The sequence below is a fragment of the Mustela lutreola genome, chromosome 8 (genome assembly GCF_030435805.1).
Source record: "Mustela lutreola isolate mMusLut2 chromosome 8, mMusLut2.pri, whole genome shotgun sequence".
Lineage (NCBI taxonomy): Eukaryota > Metazoa > Chordata > Mammalia > Carnivora > Mustelidae > Mustela > Mustela lutreola.
Genome location: NC_081297.1, coordinates 70,928,043 through 70,944,419, shown reverse-complemented (window position 1 = coordinate 70,944,419; position 16,377 = coordinate 70,928,043). Strand labels below are relative to the sequence as shown.

Genomic DNA, 16,377 nt, shown 5'->3' with positions numbered 1-16,377 from the left:
ATAATGACAAAAATGGAAGGCAGATGGAAGCAAAGCTGTTTGGGAGTAAGGAAAGGACACCAGCTAATAACTCAAAACCACAGGAAGAAAAGAACCCTAGAAATGTTAACTGTAAAAGTTCACATAAAAACCTATAAATACATAATTTCTCATTATTTCTCTCATATTTTCTAAAAACCATAAAATTATTATAAAAATGTATTGTGGGTTTGCTACATATGTAGATTGTATAACAAACATAACACCACAAAAGGAACAGGAAATAGAGCACATAAAGGAGAAAAGTTTCTATATTTAACTAGAATTAGGTAGTATAAATCTGAAACCAATTCTGATAAGTTAAGATGTATGTTGTAAACTCTCTAGCAGCAATTAAGAAAGCAATTAATGAAAATGCTTTCTTAATTTAGTTAAATTAAAAAAATAAAGAAAAAATTATTAAGGAAATTAAAATGCTACATTCAAAAACATTCAGTTGATAAGAAAAGAAAGCAGTAAAGAAGAAATGGAGGATCAAAAACAACAAAAGACATACAGAAAACAAAGTAAAATGGGAAATATAAATCAAGACATATCAATATCATTAAACAACTCATCAAAGGCAGAGATCCAATGAAGTGCCCTCTATAGGAGATACTCTTAAGACCCAAAGATGTAAATAGGCTAAAAGTAAATGGGATAAAATTATATATCATGAATTATCTGTAAGCTGAGTGACCATTCTAATGTCAGATAAATTAGACTTCTAAAAAAAAAAATGCTACTTCAGATAAAGAAGTACATTTTATAATGATTAAAAGTATTGATATGTCATGAAATTATGACAACTATAATCATAATCATATATAAAAATTCCAAAGTAGGTAAATAAAACCCAAAGAAAGATTAAAGTGAGAAATAGACAATTCAATAATAATTGCAATGTTTCAGTGAATAGAACAGCTAGGCAGAAGATCAACAAAGAATGGAAAAGCTGAGCAATACTTCAAAACAATTGGGCCTGACAAACATCTATAGAATATTTCATCAACAACAGAATACACATTCTTTCCAAGCAATATTGAACATTTTCCAGAATAGCCATATGCTATGCCATAAGATAAGACTTAATGCATTTAAGAGTATGTATATAGAAAACAAAGTTGTATTTTTCAATTGCAATGGAAAGAGCTCAGTGACAGAAGGAAATCTGGGAAATTCATAAATATGTAAGAATCAAACACTACACTGTCAAAGAACCAGTAAGTCAAAGAAGACCTCCCGGGTGATAATGGAAAATACTTTATGATGAATGAAAATGAACACACCACACACCAAAACTCAGAGGATGCAGCAAAATAAATACATAAAAGGAAATTTAAATCAGGAAATGCTTATATTAAAAGAGAAAAAAGACATATCAATAACCTGACCTTCCACCTGAAGACATTGGAAAAAGAGCAAATTAAATCTAAAGCAAGTAGAAATAAATAAATGACAAAGAATAGTCTGAAAATTGATTAAACAAATAAAAAATAGAGAAAACCAACAAAATCAAGAGTTGGTCTCTTTGTTCCTACGTATAACCCAGTGAAGCTAAAGCAGGAGGAATGAGAACATTTGAATAGACCAATTACTGGCAATAAAATGGAATCAATTAAAAACAAAAACCAAAAAACCTCCCCCATAACAAAAGACCAGGACCAGGTAGCTTCACAGGTAAATTCTACCAATATTTTAAGAGTTAAATCCTACCAAATATTGAAAGAGCTAATACCACACACACACACACAGAGAGAGAGAGAGAGAGAGAACAAAAGATCAATATCTCTGATAAACACAGATGCAAAAATCCTCAACAAAATACTAGCAAACTGAATCCAACAATATGTTAAATAAAAATCATTCACCACAATCAAGTGGGATTTGTTCCCAGGATGCCATGGTGGCTCAATATTCATAAAATAATCAATGTGATACATCAACAAGAGAAAGGATAAAAACCATATGATTATTTTAATAGATGCAGAAAAAGCATTTGACAAAGTACAACATCCACTCATGATTAAAAAAAAAAAAAAACCCTCTGCAAATTAAGTCTAGAGGGAATATACTTCAACATAATAAAGACCTTATGTGAAAAATCCACAGCCAACATTATACTTAACAGTGAAAATAGAGCTTTTCCCTTAAGACCAGGAATACGACAAGGACATCCATTCTCACGAAGTCCTAGCCACAGCAATTAGACAACAAAAAGAAATAAAGACATCCAAATTGGTAAGGAAGAAGCAAAACTCTCATTATTTGCAGATGACATGAGACTATAGAAAAGCCTAAATACCCTCCCAAAATATGCTAGAACTGGTAAATGAGTTCAGTAGTCATAGGATACAAAATCAATGAACAGAAACTGTTGCATTCCCATATACTAACAATAAAGCAGCAAAGGTGAAATTAAGAAAACAATTCCAATTATGAGTATACCAAAAAAACAATAGAATATCTAGGAATGAACTTAAGCAAAGAGGTAAAAGACCTAAATCCTGGAAACTATAAACATTGAAGACAATACACACTCAAGGGTTGGGAAAAGAAATATTGTTAAAATGTCTATACTACCCAAAGCAATCTACAGACCTAATGCAATCCCTATCAAAATACCAACAGTATTTTTCACAGAACTAGAACAAACAATCTTAAAATTTGTATGAAACCACAAGAAATTTTGAATAGCCAAAGCAATCTTGAGAAACAGAACTGGAGGTATCACAATTCTAGACTTTAAGTTATATCATAAAGCTGAAGGAGTCATAACAGTATGATACTGATGCAAAAAATACATACATCACTAGAACAAAACAGAAAACCTAATTCATTCAGAAATGAACCCAAGATTATATGTTCAATTAATCTTTGACAGAGGAGGAATGGATATTCAATGGGGAAAAAGACAGTCTCTTCAACAAACAGTATTGGGGAAACAGGACAGCTACATGCAAAAGAGTGAAGCTGAACCACTTTCTTGCATCATACACAAATATAAACTAAAAATGGATTAATTACCTAAATGTGAGACCTGAAACCATAAAAATCCTTGAAGAGAGCCTAGACAATAGTTTCTCTGACACTGGCCATAGCAACATTTTTCTAGATATGTCTCCTAAGCCAAGAGGGAAAAAAAAAAGCAAAAATAATTTATTGGAACTATATCAAAATAAAAAGATTCTGCACAGCATAGGAAATAGGAAATAGTCAAGAAAACTAAAAGGCCACCTACTGAATTGGAGAAGGTAATTGCAAATGATGTATCTGATAAAGGGTTAGTATCCAAATCTTAAAAAAAAAGAACTTATATAGGGGCACCTGGGTGGCTCAGTCAGTTAAGTGTCTGCCTTTGGCTCAGGTCATGACGCCAGGGTCCTGGGATTGAGTTCTGCATCTGGCTTCCTGCTCAGTGGGGAATCTGCTTCTCTCTCTCCTCTGCCCCTCCCCTCTGCTCTTCTCTTTCTCAATTTCAAATAAATAAATTCTTAAAAAAAAGACAGAGAGAGAACATATAACACAACACCAAAAACTCCAAATAATCCAACTACAAAATGGGCAGAAGACATGAACAGACATTTCTCCGAAGAAGAGGTATAGATGGCCAACAGATACATGAAAAGATGCTAATCATCACTCATCATCAGGGAAATGCAAATCAAAACCATAATGACATATCACCTCATACCTGTCAGAATAGCTAAGATCAACAACAAAAGAAGAAACAGGTGCTGGTGAGGACATGGAGAGAAAGGAACCCTTGTGCACTGTTGGTGAAAAGTCAATCTGGTTCAACCATTATGAAAAACAATATGGTGTTTCCTCAAAAAATTAAAAAAAGAACCACCATATGATCCAGTAATCACATTAGTGGGTTTTTATCCCTAAAATACTAAAAAATTAATTCAAAGGGATACATGCATCCCTATGTTTATTGTAGAATTATTTACAATAGCTAAATTACGGAAGCAGCCCAAATGTTCATCAAGAGATGAATGGATAGCTGGAGAGAGAGAATATGGTGGAGGAGTAGCAGACTGAGATGACATAAGGTCTCAGGAGTTCAGCTAGACAGTTATCAAACCATTCAGAACACCTACAAACCCAACAGGAGATCGAAGAGAAGAGCAGCAATTCTAGAAACATAAAATCAACCACTTTCTGAAAGGTAGGAGATGTGGAGAAGTGCATCCAAAGCGATGGGAAGATAGACCATGGGGGGCCAGGGGTCAGCTCCCAGCAAGTGGTGGAGCAATGAAGCACAACATTCGAACTCTTTAAAAGTCTGCTCCACTGAGGGACATTGCTCCAGAGGCTAAGTGGGGTGGAGCTCTCGCAGAGACAGTGTGTTCTCAGGCCCCATGGGGTCACAGAAGGATCAGGGGTGTCTGAGTGTAGCAAAGCTCACAGGCATCAGGGTGGAGACCCCAGCTACAGAGATGGAGTGGAGGAGTGAGCTCTCAGCTCAAGGTTACCTTAAACCATGATCTGAGGCACAGTTAGACCACTGCTCTTCGAGCAAAGACCCCACAAGTGGCAGATCCGGGGAGACTCACCTTCCTTCTCTGGAGGCAGGAATCTTCTGGGTTTGGAGACTCCAAATGCGGCTGTGCACCAGAGACAGAAACGCTCGGTCACAGGCCAGGTGAGCTCAGAGCATGGCTGGAGGCCAGGAAGACAGGAGTGACTGACGGCTTTTCTCCAAAGGCGCACTGAGGCGTGCCACACCCTGAGGTCTGGGCTCCTTCCAGGCTGGAGATTGGGAGACTGCCATTATCATTCCCATCCTCCAGAGCTCTATGGAAAGCATTTGCAGAACAAAAGCTCCCCAGAGAGAACCTGAGCAGATTACTTAACCCCGCCCCAGGCAAGGGCAGGGCGCAATTCTGTGGGCAAAGACATTTGAGAATCACTACAACAGGCCCCTCCCCCAAAAGATCAGCAAGAAATCCAGCCAAGACCAAGCTCACTGATCAAGGAGAACAGTGGAATTCCAGAGGAGGGGAAAGCAAAGCATAAAATTCATGGCTTCTTCCCCATGATTCTTTAGTCTTGCAAAGTTAATTAATTTATTTTATTTTATTTTTTCTTATTCTAATTTTTCTTAACTTTTCCTCTTTCTTCTTTTAACATTTTAACATTTTTTAACCGGTTTAACTTGACAATACCTTTCTAAGAAAAATCTTTTTAAGCCTTCATTATTATAGTCATATTTATGACTATTATAGTCATATTATATTACAGTCATATTTATTATAGTCATATTTTTATTTTATTTATTATATTTTTATTATACTCATGTTTTATGACTTCATTGTATCTAATTTTATTTTTTGTATACATATAGGGTTTTTTCTTCTAGAAAAATTTGGGATACAATTACTTCTAATAGATCAAAATATAACCTAAATCTAGGACAGGGCTCTGTTCTAGTCTCCAGCTGAGCAAATTCTCTCTACTTCCTTTTTCCTTCTTTTTTCAACCAACTTATATAATCAATTGTTTTTTTAGTATTTTTTTTATTTTCATCTTTACAGTCATATTCCATCCCTTCATCATGTTTAACCCTTATTTTTGTATATATATATAAGTTTTTCTTTCTTTAAAATTTCAGAAGCTATTTTCTTCTAAGAGACCAAAACAACCAAAATAAGTGGGTGCCTCTGTTCTATCCACCAGTATAATATATATATATATATATATTTTTTTTTAATTAAAAAAAATTTTTTTAACTTCTTTTTACCCCCTTTCTTCTCCTCCTGATTTGTTTTGTTTTTTTTTTCTGATTTGGTTATCGTACATTTTTCTGGGGTCTTTGCCACCCTTTTAGTATTTTATTCTCTTGTTCATATATTCTTATCTAGATAAAATGAAAAGGTGGAAAAACTCGCCACAAAAAAAAAAAAAAAAAAAAAAAAAGAGGCAATACCAAAGGCTAGGGACATAATCAGTATGGACAGTGGTAATATGTCAGATCTAAAGTTCAGAATGATGATTCTCAAGGTGCTATCTAGGCTCAAAAAAGACATGAAGGATATTAGAGAAACTCTGTTTGGAGAAATAAAAGCCCTTTCTGGAGAAATAAAAGAACTAAAATATAACCAATCTGAAATAAAAAACCTATTAATGAGATACAATAAAAAATGGAGGCTCTTACTGCTAGGATAAATGAAGGAGAAGAGAGAATTAGTGATATAGAAGACCAAATGATGGAGAATAAAAAAGCTAAGCTAAAAAGAGACAAACAACTACTGGACCACGAGGGGAAAATTCAAGAGATAAGTGATACCATAAGATGAAACAACATTAGAATAATTGGGATTCCAGAAGAAGAGAGAGGGGGGCAGAAGGTATATTGGAGCCAATTATTGTAGAGAATTTTCCTAATATGGCAAATAGAATAAGCATCAAAATCCAGGAGGCACAGAGAACTCCCCTCAAAATCAGTAAGAGTAGGTCCATACCCAGTAATCTAATAGTAAAACTTACCAGTCTTAGTGACAAAGAGAAAATCCTGAAAGCAGCATGGGACAAGTCTGTAACGTACAACAGTAAAAATATTAGATTGACAGCAGACTTATCCACAGAGACCTGGCAGGCCAGAAAGAACTGGCATGATATATTCAGAGCATTAAATAAGAATAATATGCAACCAAGAATACTATATCCAGCTAGGCTGTCACTGAAAATAGAAGGAGAGATAAAAAGTTTCCAGGACAAACAAAAACTAAAAGAATTTGCAAACACCAAACCAGTCTTACAGGATATATTGAAAGGGGTCCTCTAAGCAAAGAAAAAGCCTAAAAGTCGTAGACCAGAAATGAACAGAGACAATATACTGTAACAGTCACCTTACAGGTAATATAATGGCACTAAATTAATATCTCTCAATAGTTACCCTGAATTTAAATGGGCTAAATGCCCCAATCAAAAGACACAAGGTATCAGAATGAATAAAAATACAAAACCTATCAATATACTGTCTACAAGAAACTCATTTTAGACCCACCTCCAGATTTAAAGTGGCAGGGTGGAAAATAATTTACCATGCTAATGGACATCAAAAGAAAGCTGGGGTGGCAATCCTCATATCAGATAAATTAGATTTTAAGCCAAAAAATATAATAAGAGATGAGGAAGGCACTATATCATACTCAAAGGGGCTGTCCAACAAGAAGATCTAACAATTTTAAATATCTATGCCCCTAACATAGCAACAGCCAACTATATAAACCAATTAATAACAAAATCAAAGAAGCATATTGACAATAATACAACAATAGTAGGGGACTTTAACACCCCTCTCACTGAAATGGGCAGATCATCCAAGCAAAACATCAACAAGGAAATATAGGCCTTAAATGATACACTGGACCAGATGGACATCACAAATATTTTCAGAACATCCCATCCCAAATCAACAGAATGTACATTCTTCTCTAGTGCACATGGAACATGCTACAGAATAGATCACATACTGGGTCATAAATCAGGTCGCAACCAGTATCAAAAGATTGGGATCATTCCCTGCATATTTTCAGACTACAATGCTCTGAAGCTAAAACTCAATCACAAGAGGAAATTTGGAAAGAACCCAAATACATGGAGGCTAAATAGCATCATTCTAAAGAAAGAATGGGTCAACCAGGAAATTAAAGAAGAATTGAAAAAATTCATGGAAACAAATGATAATGAAAACACAACAGTTCAAATTCTGTGGGACACAGCAAAGGCAGTCCTAAAGAAAGGTCTCAAATATACAACCTAATCCTACACCTAAAGCAGCTGGAGAAAGAACAGCAAAGAAAGCTTAAACCCAGCAGGAGAAGAGAAATCATAAAGATCAGAGCAGAAATCAATGAAATAGAAACCAAAAGAACAGCAGAACAAATCAACGAAACTAGGAGCTGGTTCTTTGAAAGAATTAATAAGATTGATAAGCCACTGGCTGGACTCATCAAAAAGAAAATAGAAAGGACCCAAATAAATAAAATCATGAATGAAAGAGGAGAGTCACAACCAACATCAAAGAAATAAAAACAATTATAAGAACATAGTATGAGCAACTATACGGCAGCAAATTCGACAATCTGAAAGAAATGGATGCATTCCTAGAGACGTATAACTACCACAACTGAACCAGGAAGAGATAGAAAACCTGAACAGACTCATAACCAGTAAGGAGATTGAAGCAGTCATCAAAAATTTCCCAATAAACAAGAGCCCAGGGCCAGATGTCTTCCCAGGGGAATTCTACCAAACATTTAAAGAAGAATTAATTCCTATTCTCCTGAAACTGTTCCAAAAAATAGAAATGGAAGGAGGACTCCCAAACTCATTTTATGAGGCCAGCATTACCTTGATCCCAAAACCAGACAAAGACCCCATCAAATAGAAGAGTTACAGGGGCACCTGGGTGGCTTAGTGGGTTAAGGCCTCTCCCTTCAGCTCAGGTCATGATTCCAGGGTCCTGGGATCGAGCCCTACATTGGCCTCTCTGCTCATGGCGAGGCTGCTTCCTCCTCTCTCTCTGCCTGCCTCTCTGCCTACCTGTGATCTGTATCTGTTGAATGGATGAATAGAATCTTAAGAAGAAGAAAAAGGAAAAGTAGAAGAAGAAGAAGAAGGAGGAGGAGGAGGAGGAAGAGGAGGAGAATTATTACAGACCAATATCCTTGATGAACACAGATGCAAAAATTCTCACCAAAATACTAGCCAATAGGATCCAACAGTACATTAAAAGGATGATTCACCACGACCAAGTGGGATTTATTCCTGGGCTGCAAGGTTGGTTCAACAACCACAAATCAATCAAGGTGATACAATATGTTAATAAAAGAAAGAACAAGAACCATATGATACTCTCAATACATGCTGAAAAAGCATTTGACAAAGTACAGGATCCTTTCTTGATCAAAACTCTTCGCAGTGGAGGGATAGAGGGTACACACCTTAATATCACCAAAGCCATCTATGAAAAACCCACAATGAATATCATTCTCAAGGGGGAAAATCTGAGATCTTTTCCCCTAAAGTCAAGAACACTGCAGAGATGTGCACTATCACCACTGCTATTCAACATAGTACTAGAAGCCCTAGCCTCAGCAATCAGACAACAAAAAGAAATAAAAGGCATCCAAATTGGCAAAGAAGTCATCAAACTCTCACTCCTTGCAGGTGATATGATACTTTATGTGGAAAACCCAAAAGACTCCACTCCAAATCTGCTAGAACTTGTACAGGAATTCAGTAAAGTGTCAGGTTATAAAATTAAGGCCCAGAAATCAGTTGCATTTCAATATAACAACAGCAAGACAGAAGGAAGAGAAATTAAGGAGTCAATCCCATTTACAATTGCACCCAAAACCATAAGATACCTAGGAATAAACCTAACCAAAGAGAGAAATCATCTGTACTCAGAAAACTATAAAGTACTCATGAAAGAAATGGAGGAAGACACAAAGAAACGGGAAATGTTCCATGCTCATGGATTGGAAGAATAAATATTGTGAAAATGTCTATGCTACCTAAAGCAATCTACACGTTTAATGCAATCCCTATCAATATCCCATCAATTTTTTTCAAAGAAATGGAACAAGTAATTTTAAAATTTATATGGAACCAGAAGAAACCTCAAATAGCCAGAGCAATGTTGAAAAAGAAAACCAAAGTTGGTGGCATCCCAATTCCGGACTTCAAGCTCTATTACAAAGCTGTCATCATCAAGACAGTATGGTACTGGCACAAAAACAGACACATAGATCAATGGAACAGAACAGAGAGCCCAGAAATGCACCCTCAACACTATGGTCAACTAATCTTTGACAAAGCAGGAAAGAATGTCCAATGGAAAAAAGACAGTCTCTTGAACAAATGGTGTTGGGAAGATTGGACAGCCACATGCAGAAAAATGAAACTGGACCATTTCCTTACATCTCACACAAAAACAGAATCCAAATGGATGAAAGACCTCAATGTGAGAAAGGAATCCATCCAAATCCTTGAGGAGAACACAGGCAGCAACCTCTTCAACCTCAGCCGCAGCAACTTCTTCCTAGGAACATCGCCAACGGCAAGGGAAACAAGGGCAACAATGAACTATTGGGACTTCATGAAGATCAAAAGCTTTTGCACAGCAAAGGAAACAGTCAACAAAACCAAAAGATAACTGACAGAATGGGAGAGGATATTTGCAAATGACATATCAGATAAAGGGCTAGTATCCAAAATCTATAATGAACTTATTTAACTCAACACCCAAGAACAAATAATCCAATTAAGAAATGGGCAGAAGACATGAACAGACATTTCTGCAAAGAAGACATCCAGACAGCCAACAGACACATGAGAAAGTGCTCCACATCACTTGGCATCCGGGAAATACAAATCAAAACCACAATGAGATACCACTTCATGCCAATCAGAATGGCTAAAGTTAACAAGTCAGGAAATGAGAGATGCTGGCGAAGATGCAGAGAAAGAGTAACCCTCCTACACTGTTGGTGGGAAAGCAAGCTGGTGCAGTCACTATGAAAAACAGCATGGAGTTTCCTCAAAAAGTTGAAAATAGAGCTACCCTACAACCCAGCAATTGCATTACTGGGTATTTACCCTAAAGATACAAATGTAGTGATCCTAAGGGGCGTGTGCACCCAAATGTTTATAGCAGCAATGTCTACAATAGTCAAACTATGGAAAGAACCTCGATGTCCATCAGCAGATGAATGGATAAAGAAGATGAGATATATATATATACACATATATATATGTATATATATATCTCGTGTGTGTGTATACACATACATATATATATGTGTATATATATATACAATCATTTGATTGATTGTATATATATTTGACAATATATATTTGACAAGATTTCATTTCTTTTGATGGCTGCATAGTATTCCATTGTGTGTGTATATATGTGTGTGTGTATACATTCACACACACACAATGGAATACTATGCAGCTATCAAAAGAAATGAAATCTTGCCATTTGCAAAGACATGGATGGAACTAGAGGGTATTATGCTGAGTGAAATAAGTCAATCGGAGAAAGACAACTATCATATGATCTCCCTGATATGAGGAAGTGGAGATGCAATGGGGAGGTGTTGGTGGGTAGGAAAAGAATAAATGAAACAAGATGGGATTGGGCGGGAGACAAACCATAAGAGACTTTTAATCTCACAAAGCAAACTGAGGGTTGCCGAGGGTGAGGGGGGTATGCAGAGGGTGGTGGGGTTATGGACATCAGGGAGGAAATGTGTTATGATGAATGGTGTGAAGTGTATAAGCGTGATGATTTACAGACCTGTACCCCTGGGGCTAACAATGAGACAAATGGATAAAGAGGAAGTTGTATACATAAACATATAACACCATGGAATATTATGCAGCCATAAAAAGAATAAACTCTTGTCATTTACAACAACATGGATAGATCCAGAGAGTATAATGCTGAGTGAAATAAGTCAGAAAGAAATTAATATGGTTTTATGCATATGTGGAATTTAAGAAACAAAGGAAAAAAGAAAACAGAAAAAGAGGCTTTTAACTATAGAGAACAAACTGATGGTTACCAGAGGGGAGTTCGGTGGGGACAATGGGTGACATAGGTGATGGGAATTAAAGAAAACATTTCTCATCATGAACACTGGGTAATGTATAGAATTGTTGAATCACTATATTGTACACCTGAAAAATAATACTGTAAGTTAACTATACTGGAATTAAAATGTGATAAAAAGAAAAAGAAGAATTAATTCTTCACAAACTCTTCCAAGAAAGTAAAAGAGGAGGGAATACTTCCCAATTCACTTTATAAGGCTGGCATTTCCCTGATATCAAAACTGGAATATGGACCTCACAAGAAAATGATTAGGTCAGTTGTCTTTTATGAAAATAGATGAGAAATTCCCAACAAATCAAGTCAAATCTAGCAACATATAAAAAGTATGATACTACCTGGCCAAATGGGATTTCTCCTAGGAATGCAAGGTTGTTTCAACATATAATAGTCAACCAGTGTGATACACCGTATCACTACAGTAATGGACAAGAGCCTCAGGATCACCTCAGCACATGCAGAAACATTTCAAAAACCAACACCCTTTCATGATAAAACCACTTAAATTAGGACTAGAAGGGCACTTCCTTAACTTGACTAAGGCATCTATAACATTCACAGCTAACACGCTTAATGATGGACTGAATGCTTTCCCCCTAAAACCAGGAATAAAACAAGTGTATCTACTCTCATCACTTTTTTTTTCTCTCATCACTTTAACATTGCTCTAGAAGTTTTAGACAGGGTAATGAGGCAAGATAAAGAAATAAACAGCATCCATATTGCCAAGGAGGAATTAAAACTATGTTTATTTGTAGATGACATCACAGTGTATATAGAAAGTCCCAAAGAATCCCGTAAAAAAAAAAACTACTATAACAAATAAATTAGTTAAACAGGGTTGCAGGATACAAGACCAATTTATAAAAACTACAGGCAAAAATTAGTGATTTATTGGGTTCCACATCTGGGGGATTTTTTACTGGACAACTCTCTCTTGTCAGAAACCTTCTTTATCTTGAGCTGGAATCTGTTACTCTATTAATGCCTCCTGGAATAACACACTGACCTCATTCCTCTTTCATGGAGCTCTTTAAATAGTTAAAGATAGTTACCATAACTTCACATTCTTTTCCTAGTTACCTTCATTTTCCTTGTGTGACATGATTTAAATGCTCTTTTCCCCCCCGCCCTGGTTTTTGCCTCCTACTCTTATATAGATTAAAAGTTACCCTTTTCAAACAGAAATTTAAAATCTTTTGGTGTTAATATTATGTTTAGATACTTTATGATCATATGGGATGGTTTAGAAATTACTCCATAATCTACATGAGTCATATTGAACTCATGATGGATGAATAAAACACCAAGGTCTTTTTCATATAACATCACCAGCTTCTATTTGCATTTCTGGACCTAAAATTTATAAATTCATTCCAGTTAATTTTTTTCTTATTCATTTGAGCCCATAGTTCTAATGCATTTGGTCTCCTTTAAGTATCTTTGTATAGTATAGAAAATGCCCTCTCTTTTCGACATAAGCATGACTTCTCTGTCACATGATGAAAATAGTGAATGGGAAATCCCAAGAGAGGGCTCTGGCAAACCATCAGCTACTTCTCTTGAGAATATCAATATTATAATTATTACTTCTTACACATGATGTTTCAATTAGTGATGAATCTTCCTAACCATGCCAAATTAATCTAGCTTACATGTCTCCATCTTATAATGCTGATGTTCACATAGACTTTATAAAATCTCTTGATGAGAGTAAATTTCTCCTAGAAAGCACACTCTATACTGGAAATCACAGAGATGGCCTAAAGGCTGTGTGCAGAGAATTCTGAAAATAAAATAAAGTAAGAGCAAAGTCATGGAAACACACTATTTCACAAATAACAGTTATTCTGACACTGGTATGGACTCAGACAGCTGATATAACCAATGCTAGCAGCCGTGTATGGAGGCCACATGCTTGTGATCCATTCCTTCACTTTGTTATGTACAACCATTTGTTTCCAGGGACCAGCTGGAAAGATTAAAAATGAAAATGCATGGTGGAAGGAAAAATAGGCTCTGAACAATTTGCAATCTGTGTTACTGCACCTTTCAAACAAACCTAAAATTGGCAGAGATGTTTTTCCCCCCAAAATTTATCTATAATCTTTGACATAAAATTCCATATAGGAAATTTACATTTTTCTATTTACTTATGCCTTTTGCAATATTCTGGTCAAGAAAATTCGGAGAAACAGTATCCATTTTTTTTCCACAGTGAGAGAAAAATAAACAAATATGAAATACCTGTGGGCATCTGGCAGCACTATAGCAATCTCCAGCTGTGGCAAATGGCACTGCTTTTCCAAATATTGTTTGGGCAAAAAGAAGATCTGTGACTAAAAAAAATAAATGAAACTTTTTAGCACTGAAGAGTTGCATATTTTCCAATCTTCACTGCAAAACATACAGTCTTTATATTATATTCTTAAATATATTTATATAATTAATTCTAAATTTTAAGTGAAAATGCTATGCAATTACAGTACACATCAGGTTTTTGATAAATGATTTTTAATACAAAAATGTTTATCTCAAAAGTTGCCCTATAAATCACAGGTACATGTATAAATTAATCGAGGTTTTAAGAAAATAAATACATTGTTATATTTTACATTATAGGGATTATCTAAAATAAAGTGGGGTCAGGAGCAAATTATAGAAGGAAAAACATTGAAGGTTAATATATCATGACAAAGCCACACATGAGTGCTTATAGACCATATATGTGATGTGTATATATGAATTCATTTAGGCAACTCAAAAACAAAAGCATCCAACTAAAATATTTGCTATTTTGATTTCTAATATTACTGCATTATATTGCTATTTTTTTTGAACCTTACTTTTGCCAACATCATTAGCAAAATTTCCCAATTGGCAATAATGCTGGAGATTCTATATGAAGTATCAAAAATAGAGACATAGGCTCAAATACAGGTTGGAAGGAACCCTAAAAGTCAACTGGTCCATTAACTTATTCATGCTTGAATCAAATAATAATCTAACCAACAATCTTCTAGTCAGGGGCTCTCACCTCCGCTAATGTTGTTTCAAATCACTTCACCTTTCAACAAGACTGAAAGATCACTGCATGTCCCCATGATGACACCAGTTGCCTACAGGTAATCGTCAAAGGTAGCATTCCTAGAAATATCATATCACCAAGGACACATTTTCAAGACTAGGAGGCTTTCAGTTATGTGCCAGAGTCGCCTTGTACCAAATCCCGAGAACCAGCTGGGTGTGTCTCTTTCAACATCATGTACAAAAAGCTCGTGTTTGTAGCTTGAAGTTGGGATGGTGAGGATATATATAACCAGGGACATTGGTAAATGCTATAAGTCAGACTTTGTCTCCTGGTTGTTAAATGCTGGTTGTTAAACAAGTATCCACATATCACTGCTTCCACTGGAATTTATGGATTAGGCTAAGGCAGAGCAGACAGAAATTTCAAGTCAAGCATCCTTTGCTACTATCTCCCCCATCATTACCTGGATACCCCACAGATAGCTCTAACTCAACACCCCCAAACTAAATGCATTATCTTTTTCTCCAAACTTATTTCCTCTGCTGTATTTCCATCTCACTGAACTATGTCACCATCCGCCCTGTTATTTTGGAAAACTTTCCAAATATTTTATGTTGCTAATCCCCATGTTCCTTCTGTCTGAAATCTAACAGAGTGTACCTCTTTAATATTCCCCCTATTCTGAACCATACCCCTATTTTAAGGCCACATCATTTTCTATCTGGATTATTATATTAACTTCTTAACTACGTTCGTGGATACCAAGTCTCGTCCTTCTGCTGAAACTTTCCCCCAGTGGTTCTCATAACTTATAAAATCAACTGTGTAGTTAGTACACATTGTTCTTAATGATCTGCTCTCTGGTAAATTCTTTAACAAGCTGTCATCTCCCAACCTTCATTTATGTTTAGAGAAAAATGGGCTTTTTATTTTTTTATTTTTTTATTTTATTTTTATTTTTTGACTTTTAATTTTTTATTTTTTATAAACATATATTTTTATCCCCAGGGGTACAGGTCTGTGAATGGGATTATGGGCTTTTTATTTTTTAATGGAACCAAGATGATTCACCTTTCCAGGCTTCTGTTCATGCTGGTCCCTTCTCCTGAAACTACTTTTCTCTACTTCAGTTAATTCAAATTTATCTTCAAGATTTCCTCAAGACAGTTTCTTGAGGAAAGTTAAAGACTTTTTACTCAACAAATATTTATTTAGAATCTATTTTGAATACGATATTATTTTAAGTACTCTAAGAACACATCAGTGGAAGGAGAAGAGGCTAATGGAATCTGAATCTTACCAGAGTGAGACAGGTAATAAAGTAAATATTACATTATATTAGGGGTGGTACTTGAAAAAAAAAAAAACAGTTAAAAGAAAGAGAGAAGAAGGGATTTTAGGAGTGGAGAGTGTTACAATACTGAATTGTAGGAATACTACAATTTTAGTAGGCATAATAATCCAGGGGAAAATGGTGTGGATTCAGATGAAGGTGGTAGCAGTGAGGTAGTGAGAAAGTGATATTTGGTGTCACCTATAGATATTTTTAGATATTTAAGATATCTTATAGCTTAGACTGCCCCAACAAACCACCATGAGCTGTGGCTTAACCAACATAAATACATTTCCCTAACATCTGGAGTCTGGAAGGGGGAAATCACTGGGTTAGTATGGTCATGTTCTGGTGAGG

General features: G+C 35.6%; 1 protein-coding gene across 1 annotated transcript in view; it reads right to left on the bottom strand.

Moving 5' to 3' along the window:
- The window catches only part of ADAMTS20 (ADAM metallopeptidase with thrombospondin type 1 motif 20), a 192,812-nt gene that overhangs the window by 19,632 nt on the left and 156,803 nt on the right, over positions 1 to 16,377 (bottom strand). The window contains exon 37 of the mRNA XM_059185607.1: positions 13,904 to 13,995. Within this exon, the coding sequence (XP_059041590.1) occupies positions 13,904 to 13,995 (92 nt within the window). The remainder of the gene's footprint in view (positions 1 to 13,903; positions 13,996 to 16,377) is intronic.